Here is a 9,687-nt window from a genome sequence, read left to right as displayed (position 1 = left end):
ACGAAACAAGGAGGAGAAGAAATCTGGGGGAAGAGAATGTGTCTGTGTGTGATCAGCCTGAGACTGAGCTGCTGACGTGCAGGGTGGGTGTCACCAGCAGATCTCCTCACAGCCTTGGAAATCTGTGGCCGCTGTTCACAAATCACAGGGCCCTGACGAGGCCAGGGGCCGGGTCTTCTAGAGACTGTCAGCTTCTCTGCTCGTGGCCAAGACGGCAGCCCTCACCCAGCCTCCACCTGCCGAGATCGGCCGCTGAGCTCGGCCAGGAGCTCGGGGTCGATGTACATGTCGTGCAGGATCTGCTGCAGCATGGTGCCACCCGGGTGCCCACACCAGCAAAGCCCGGACTGCCGGGCACCCCAGGCTGCTCCTCACCCGGCTCCTCACTCCAGGGCCCCCCCAAGAGCCCCTTCTCCGGGCAGCATGTCACTCTGCCTCAGCTCCCAGCAAGCAGCAAACTCATTCCTCTGCCCGAGACAGCAACAGGCCGGGCCAGCAGCAGGAAGCCGAGAGGCGGCTGGGACCCTAAGGGGAGGCAGGCACCAGGAACAATCTAGTCCTGCCTCGCCGGCTGGCCTGGGGTTCAGGGCAATGGGAGGGTCAAAGCTCCAGCTCCCGGGACAGCGCCAGGCACAGCCCTGCCGGGGCCACGGGTGTCGAGTGATCTGTTAGTGGAAGGTAACGATGACACCAGCTGTATCGATGACACTGCCCCGGCCAGCCAGGAACCGATCTCTCCTCCGCAGGTAAGAGGAGGAGGCGGAGGCGACTTTGCCTACTAATTCCACGTCTTTTGAGCCAATTTCAAACAGGCCAGAGCAGCCAGCCAGCAGCCTCTGGGCTCCCCAGCCTTCCCGCCACGGCTCCACATTTCCAACCTTCTCCAGGACATCTGGCATCCTGAGGTAATGCTTTTAAACTCTGCCTGAGGGGAGGGGAGGGGGAGAGCTTCCTCTGTGTTAGAGCCAAGAAAGAAAACAAAATGGAATCGGGAGGGACCACAGAAGGGGCTTCTCCGTGGAGTTCAAGGACAGATGGAGGCTGACAGCCTCTCCCTTTCCCGACAGTGAGCTTCTGAGCGGGGCATGGGCTGACAGGTGAACCCGCAGTTTTGGTGGCTGTCGCTGATCTTTTTGTTGTTTGTTGCAGGTGTCTGAAGGTGACCAAAAAGAATGGAACTGGGCGTCTGGGAGCCCGGAATCTGGCGCACCCGGACAGAGCAGATGTCGCCAGCTGTCAGGTGGGCAGGAGCCACTGTCGCTGAGATGGAACCCGCCTAACAGGTGCTCAGAGCTGCTCACAGCTGCCCTTGTACTCCCATAAGGAAGCTGGGGTGCAGGGTCGGTGACTTGCCTATGGCTACCCAATCAATGAGCTGCCACATTGGGACCCCACCCAGATTTCAAATTTAACACCCACTGGCAACTATGACTATTTTGATGGTTTAAAAAATGTAACGCAAGGAGGAGAAAATGAACAGGACTCGGCACTGTGGCCTGGTGGCATCGGTGACCTCCGTGTCCCTTTCCTCCCTATGAGGACGGAGGTGGATCAGGCACCCAAGAGTGATGGACCACAGGGAACAGGAAGAAAAATTAAAGCGGTTCAGATGAGCTTCAAGCCACAGCATCACAACGAAGCGTGGAGGCCAGGCTGCCCTCCGAGGTCTAGCGGGCTTGTCCCCGTATGACCCAGACCTTGGAGCTCCCACACAGAGGCTCCTGCCCACAGAGCAGGCCCTGAACCCTGCCTGGCCCGCGCCCTCTCCTCTGTCCTCCCACCTCCAAGTGCTGGCCTCCCGAGGTTCTCGCACCCAGAACCTCCTCCAGCCTCCTCCTGCCTCCTACACACTCTTCTCCTACCTACTCGAGCTGTGGCGGGTGGGGCCGGAGCCCAGAGAGTAGAAGGGGAGAGAGGACGCGCAGAAAGCGCTGGCTGCCTCCCTCTTTTCCTGGGTCCCCCAGGCCCCTGCACGAAGAGGGCGCAGAGAGCACTGTGCGCGCAGCAGGACCGGCAGGCCGCTTGCGGGCGGAGGTCCCGGTGCGCGCGGAGGGGGATGGTGTCACTCTTGCGGCGGTGACCCCGTTCGGGGAAGGTGGGCAGTGGTCAGACGGGAAGCACCCCGTTTTGTGCCGCAGGGGCGAGGTGCTCCCTGGCAATCCCAGGTCAGTGGGGCAGGAGGGCCAGGCATGGAGGGCAGCGGGGCGCCGGCGGGGTCTGATTTCCAGTGGGCGCGGCCGGGAGCTGCTCCGCCCGCGTGGCGCCACCTCCCGCTGGGCGGCCGCCCGCCGATCCGCCCTCCCCGGAGCTGCGGGCCGCGGGGTCCCGGGCGGGGGCGCCCCCCTGGCGGCCTCGAGGAGCGGGACAGCCTATGTGGGGAGACTTGGCCAAGCGCCCTGGGACGCACTGGGAGGCTAAGGGACGTGCCAGGCCAGCCAAGCGAGGGGGACACGGCGGCTGGTAATGGCCCGGACCGCAGTGGCTGGGGCCGCGGACCGCAGTGGCTGGGGCCGCGTTCCTTTGGGGGAACACCTGGCGACTGAAATGGGGCCGGGCACCTGGGGTATTCAGACATGGGTTTCTGCCGCCTTTCAACTGGTTTTATGTTGTTTTCATTTTTTGCTGGCCGATGTGTACGTTGGATTTTGCATGCTAACGCGGTTTCTTCTGCGGCCGCGGTGCGCACACGCAAGGTTGTGCGAGCGACAGGAAACCACCGGAAGAATGTCCCCTCTTCGGTGGGGTAGGGGCTGCCCACTGTGGAGCCACACTTCACAAAGGTGTCGCGAGGAGAAATGTCCAGGGCAGATAAAATGAAAAGGCGACGTGCATAAATTGTGCACAGTGTAATCCATTTTTTAAAGTCCGTGTTTATTTTGTGTAGACAAAGGAAAAAATATCGGAGAACACACATGGTTCTTTGCTTTCTTCTGGGAAGAGGGAGGGAGGCCACTTTAGACAAGTCCATATTGTTTAATGCCATGAGTAAGCTACATAATTCATATGACTGAAATAAAATATATTTCGAAAGTCCTTTAAAAATGTGACTCCCAAATACTGGCCTCTGAAAGTGCAGGGGGCAGGCCCCGTCTTGTCCATCCCATTCATGTCATCGGGGGTTCAAAGCTGAAGAAGGGCCTGGAGGCATTGCTCAGACAGCTCTGGTGCTGGATAGGAACGGAGACTGAAGAGCAGGAGGCAGGAGAATGGTGGCAAACGTTGGCCCAAGCCTATGACCGCGGCCCAAGCCCAAGCCTACAACAGAGGCGATAAGTCCGTGCTGGCATTGCCAGCGGGAATCACAGAGGACCGACTTGGGAGAGAGTCCTCACCCCAGAGCCTCCTATCAGGCATCTCTGCTTCCACCTAAAATCCTCTTAAAACTAAAATCAGATCAGATCTCTGTTAAAATCCTTCCAATGGCTCATTTTATTGAGTCAAAGCCAAGTCCTTGCACGGGCCCATGATCTGCCTCCCTCTGCTCACCTCCTCAGGCAGCCCCTCCCACCACCAGCACTCTCCCTCCCTCCCTGGCTCCATCCGCTGGTGTCCTTGGCTTTCTGCAGACCCCAGGCACCCTGCCTCCCCAGGGCCTTACACTGGCTGTTCCCTCTGCCTGGAACCCACATGGTTCAATCACCCCCTTCAAGTCTTTGCTCAAACCTTTAGCTCCTCTATACTCCTGATCCTCCTGCTCAGTTTTCCCCTCATCCCTTACTTTGTAAAATATCATCTTACTTATTTGTGCTTTTGTCTCTCTTCCCTGAGGAGATGACAAGCACTGCAGGGCAGGTGCCCCACTGACGCCCTCTGCCCGGAATGCTGCCTGGTCTGCAGCAGGTGCCAGGTAAATGCCTATTAGAAGAGAGAATGGATGAAGGAACTTTCAAGGCGGAGTTCATTAGAGCTGAGCATACACCGGGGAGGCATCCAGAACAGGATCCTGGACAGAGGTTGCTGGAGACGGGGACCTGGAAGTCATGGACAGATGGGCTGAATCCGTGGGCTCTAGGCAGCCCTAGGCTGCCGGCCACGGCTGTCCTCTCACCCTACCACAGGCTCCCTCCAAGGCAGGGTCAAGGGTTGGCCAGAGAACCCCATCGCCTCGGCTTGGAAACCCCTGGGCACAGCCACCCCGTGAAGATCCGCTACAGGAAGGCTCTCCTTACTTTGCCCACCTCCCCTGCACTGAGTCACGTGGGGAAGCCGCTCCCTAGAGCACATTTGGAATCTCATCTGCTCTCAGTTTCGCAATCCCAGGCTCAGTGAAAGGCCAGTGGCTTTCGCCTTGTCACCAGTTAAGCTCTACTGAAAAATTATGGCCATAAAAATCAATAGTGTCCCTGTATGAGCACAACAATTACTTAGAAAATACCAAGTGGGAAAGATCCCGTTCACCAGAGCAGCCAAATAGATATGAAATACTGAGAAAGAGTTTAACAAAGTGGGGAGCTGTGTGAAGAAAAGTGGAAATCTTCCCTGAGAACACACGTCGGGTTTAAGTGGGTAGAGGAACATGGCACATTCAGAAAGACCTAACGCTGTAAAGTGTTCGGTTCATCTCTGTTAGGGGGCCTCCAAGAGGCTCCGAGAGCCCTGCCTCCTGACATCATGGCCTTCTGTGGCCCCTCCCACTCCCATCAGGGTTGGTCTGTGTGATCAATAGACTATGCCGGAAGTGATGACCTGTCCCCTTTGTGATTAGGCAATAAAGACACGTGGGCTTCCCCTTTGGGTTCTCTCTCCTCCCATCACTCTCTCTGGGGAAACCATGTCATGAGACCCCGTGGCAGGGAACTGAAGCTCCTGCCAACAGTCCGGTGGGTGAGGGTGGCAGAGGCTCTGGGCCGGTGTGGCTGCAGCCCTGGCCGACAGTTTCACTGAAACCTCACAAGGGACTGAGCCAGAGTCACCCAGCAAGGCTGTTCCTATAACCCTCAATATATGTATTGCTAAACTTCCAGGCAATTTGTTAAGCATCAACACATAAGTAATAAAATATTAAATTAATTTATACATTTAATACAATTTCAAGCCAAATCTGAAAATCAACTGCGAAGTGGGGAAGAGACGTGATAAAATAATCCCCCAGTTAGCCAAGAGAATTAACATGAGAACAGCCCAGAAAATAATGAGGAATGTTGAACTCTACTGTCGGTATTCAAATGTGTAAAATCAAACATTTCAGTTCTGACACAAGAACAGGAGGATGAAAGTGAGAAAGCCCAGACACAGATCCAAATACTATATGTGCAATTATTTAGTATCTGATCAAAATGGCGGTTGATGGGGGGGGTGGGGGGTGGGGGTAGGATGCTCATTCCATTAGCAGAGCAGGGATAATGAACCAGATCCTCACCTGTGACCTGTGACCTGTGACCCTGCCAGGACCTCCCTCAGTGGTTATGCTCTCTAGGGGTTCTGTGGCATGGATAAGGTTAATTACTACAACATTAGTCATAAGAGTGAAATTCCAAAAGTATGACTAATATTCCATTGTACATGGGGTGTCCCCCCAAAATATATACACACTTTCAATGATTATTAATTCCAATGGGTTAAGTCTGAAAAGAAAGAAACATCAACTGGAAAGGGTGTATACCTTTTCCTGGGACACCCTATAAATGCACCACACCTTCTTTATTCATTCATCCCTCAACGGACACTTGGGCTGCTTCCATATCGTGGCTACTGTCAATAACGCTGCAATGAACATAGGGGTGCAGATATCTTTTCAAATTAGTGTTTTCATATTCTTTGGATATGTGCCCAGAAGTGGAATTGTGGGGTCATGTGGTAGTTCTAGTCTTAATTATTTTTTAACGTATTAGGACAACTTATTTATTTTTAATTTATTTGTTTTCATTGATTTCAGAGAGGATGGGAGAGGGAGAGGGAGATAGAAATATCAGTGATGAGAGAGAATCATTGATTGCCTCCTGCACACCCCACTCTGGGAATCGAGCTCGCAACCCGGGCATATGCCCCGACCGGGAATCAAACTGTGATCTCCTGGTTCATAGACAATGCTCAACCACTGAGCCACACATTCTTAATTTTTTGAGGAATCTCCATATTATTTTCCATAGTGGCTGCACTAATTTATATTCCCACCAAATCTTCACCAACATGACATAACACACAAAACACTTGCTGTGAGTAGATTTCTTTATTTAGGGGACAAAGAACTTTATCCAGTTCTACCATTTCAGAGGAGGGACAGAGACCGCTAGGGGGCAGGAGTGGGAGGCACGTGGGCTGCAAGGGCATGAGTCCCTGGAGTTAGCAGAATCCATGGAGAGGGCCCAGGGCTTTCGCCCCAAGGAAGAGGAATTGGTGGGATCGGAGCACCTGTAAAGAGCAAGGGCACCCTCGCTGAGCGCTGACATTTGCAAACAAAAGACAACAGCACAGACGTGCGCATTTGCGGTGGTAGCTTCTGAGCCCAGGGGTGCAGCCAGCCCGGCCTGGCCGCTGGGAGTCTCCACCACTCCTTTCCCTGTGTGTCTGCCTGTCATCCGGGTGCTGTGCAGGCCCGTCAGCATTCAATGGGTGACAATGTGAGTTCTGTTTTCCTGCTCCTTAATCTGGGACCTGGTTCCTCACTAACCTGGTGAATCAAAATATTAGGTGGGGGTGCTGGGCTGTGGTAGCCAGTTCTGTCTGCCCAGCAGGCTCCCCTAGACTCCCCTGGTTTAAAGGGGAAAGTCCTCAGTCCCAGACAGGACTTGAGCCTGGGTTTGACAGAGAAACCCTGGGAGAAATAGGCTAATTTTCTACCTCAGCTGCTAACTTGGGGCTGCTGGCACTCTTTTCCTGCAGGAGGCAGGGTCTGCGTGCAGGAGGGAGGGCGGGGCGGGGGTGGGGGGTCGGGGGAGCCGCCAGTGGTGGTGTCAAATCCATTCTAGCCCCAGGCCTGGCTTCTCTGTGTGAGGTCACTGGCCCACCCTGCCACAGAGGCAGGTAAACCCCTTTTTGCTTCACCTTGAGTTAAGGTCATTGTGACCCCCGTGTCCTGACCACCCCAGTGGCCTGGCTCTCCCTGTCTTGCCAAGGATGCAGCAGGGATGGACAGGACGGACACTAAGAAGCTCAGGCACCCGGACCAGACCACCTCCACGCCCCTCCAGGCAGTCCTCCCAGGCCCCCATCTCTGAATGCAGCCGACCCACTTCCTCACCGCCCCAGCCCCCCTTCCTTAGCCTCACTCGGGAAAGCCGGGGACACAGTGAAGAAAGGATTTTCTAGAGGGGGAGTCCCCTGCTCCGAGGATGCGGAGTCCCTTGTGCCTGTACACAGCTATCGGGGTAGGAAGCCCTGGTCCTGCCAGGGAGTGGGGTGGGGGTGGGGGGAGGGGAGCGGACGGTGGCGGGGAGGCAGTCCTGAGCTGGTGGCCGTCTCTCTCCCAGCCGTCTACACAGACAGATGGCCTGCCCTTGCCCACACCTTCTGCCCCATGAACCTCTCTGGGAGCCCCAGTCCTGCTAATTAAAAAACACTCTGCTCCACCTGAATTTGCTGGAATGGGGCAGCTCAGCAAAGTCTAATAGATTGATTGCCTCAGTCCAGGATTGGTTCTTATTAACTAAAGGGCAGGAGGCAATCTGGGGTCCTGGGTGGCAAGCAGGCTTACGCTCTGGGCAGCGTCCCTGGCAGGCAGGGCAGCCGCCCACAAAGCCCTCCCAAGTTCCCCTGGCTCTGAATAAAGACAATTGTTCAGCCCTGCCAACTGTCCCTCAGCTGAGTCACAGCTAACCACAGGCCCGGCCCAGCCAGGCCCCAGGCTGCCCGCTCGACCAATAGGACCAAACACGCAGTGGTGCCCTGCCCTGCAGGCAGCTGAGACCCAGCGTGAGCATGGCTCCAGAGCAGGTCCTACCCCCGCGGAGCCCTGTCCCCGCCCCCACGCCCTCCTCAGGGGAGCAGCCAGGGAAGAACAGCTAATATTCCCTACACAACTACTGTGTGGCAGCAGGCACCGTGCCAACGGCTGGGTTTCTGTATCTCATTTAATTTTCAGAACAAGATTATGAAGCAGCCATTTGAACTATCCCAAGGTCAATTTTCTTGTCGAGGTCACACAGCTGCTACTGAATCCAGGACTTAAACCCAGGTCTTGTTGAGCCCTAACAGGTTTCTGCCCTCCCCTCCACCCGGGCTCTTGTTCTGAGCTGGACAGTCATCCTAGGGTCACACAGCTGTGCCCACACTTCCCATGTCAAACCTGAGGACACTGACAGGAATTAGTGTGCCATCTGCCACCCACTGCTCAGACCATAGCTCTGGCCTGGTGAGAGCTCACACCTCCACCCAGCAGATGAGGTGCCCACCGCCTCCAGGGCACTCTGGAGCCAGGAGAAGGCTCAGTAGAGGCTGCGGGCTGGCAGACCAGCCCACTGCAGACTGGGCCCTCAGTTTTGCTACAAAGGAAGATTCCAGAAGTCAGGAAATCCAGTTCCAGTCTTCACTTCCCTAAGCTGTGGGACTTGGGGCATAGACCACTGGTGTCCTCCTATACCTGACCTCTCCTCTTCTTCCTAGGCACACAGCTAGACACTTGCCAGTTCAGTGTGGCTTCGGATTCCTGGCCAATGAATGTGAACACAAGTGGTGTGCAGGCCATGCAGGCCTCACTCTCTTACCCAACCACCAGCTGACTAGAGCCAATTCCAAAAACCTATAGGAGTTTGGAGCCACAAGATGGAAGGAGCCTGGGTCCCTGAAAGACTGTGTGGAGCAGAGCATTACAACCCACTAGCAACTGTGACATGAGCAAGAAACAAAACATTTATTTTTCAAAGCCACCCAAGTTTAAGGGGTATTGCTATAGTGGTTAGTCCAGCCGTGGGCAAACTACGGCCCGTGGGCTGGATCTGGCCAGTTTGAAATGAATAAAACTAAAAAAAAAAAAAAGACCGTTCCCTTTTATGTAATGATGTTTACTTTGAATTTATATTAGTTCACACAAACACTCCATCCATGCTTTTGTTCCGGCCCTCCGGTCCAGTTTAAGAACCCATTGTGGCCCTCGAGTCAAAAAGTTTGCCCACCCCTGGGATAGTCTATTCTGACTCTGTCCTTATGCAATGGTCCTCACGCTTGAGCATGCATTAAACACAGAGTGCGGTCTGCATCCCAGAGTTTCTGACTCCATAGACCTGGAGTGGGGCCACAGAATTTGCATGTTTAACAAGTTCCCAGGCTGCTGGTCTAGAGACCACACTTTGAGAACCACTACCCTCCTGCCTAAGCTGCAGGGCTGGGATTATTATCTCCATTTAACTTTTAGAACCGGTGACTTAGTGTTGTTGACGATGGAGTTGATCGCATCCTCAGAGCCCAGGTGATACTCACACTCCTGGATTTGGCCGAGATGGGGAAGACGGAAAGAGCAGGTTGGGGTATGGGTGACATTTGGGGTTGGGAAGAGAAGACGGATCCAGGGACTGAGTGTCTACAGGAGTGGACAGGGACCGTCTAAAGCAGCTTTGCTGCCACTGGGTTCTCTGGGCAGCAGACAGCCTGAGTCACCCACCCACTCATTACTAAGAGGGCAGCCAGTGCCCCCAGGACGCCTCCCACAGTGGCCCCGACCTAGGGCACTAGCCCCAGGCTCCACTTGGTTTTGCAGTGAGAGACTGGCAACTCTGGATTCACTGCCTGGGTCCTTTTTGAAAAGTGAGCTCT

At 54.9% G+C, this 9,687-nt stretch overlaps 1 protein-coding gene across 1 annotated transcript in view; it reads right to left on the bottom strand.

The window, feature by feature from the left end:
- Positions 1-311, bottom strand: part of SH2D4B (SH2 domain containing 4B) — a 75,310-nt gene extending 74,999 nt beyond the window's left edge. The window contains exon 1 of the mRNA XM_023764525.1: positions 237-311. Coding sequence (XP_023620293.1) covers positions 237-311 — 75 coding nt within the window. The remainder of the gene's footprint in view (positions 1-236) is intronic.
- Positions 312-9,687: the final 9,376 nt, after the last annotated feature.

This window comes from Myotis lucifugus, unplaced genomic scaffold (assembly GCF_000147115.1).
Source record: "Myotis lucifugus unplaced genomic scaffold, Myoluc2.0 scaffold_335, whole genome shotgun sequence".
In the NCBI taxonomy this organism is placed as follows: Eukaryota; Metazoa; Chordata; class Mammalia; order Chiroptera; family Vespertilionidae; genus Myotis; species Myotis lucifugus.
The sequence above is the reverse complement of the archived record's forward strand: the minus strand, read 5'-3'. Positions and strand labels throughout refer to the sequence as shown.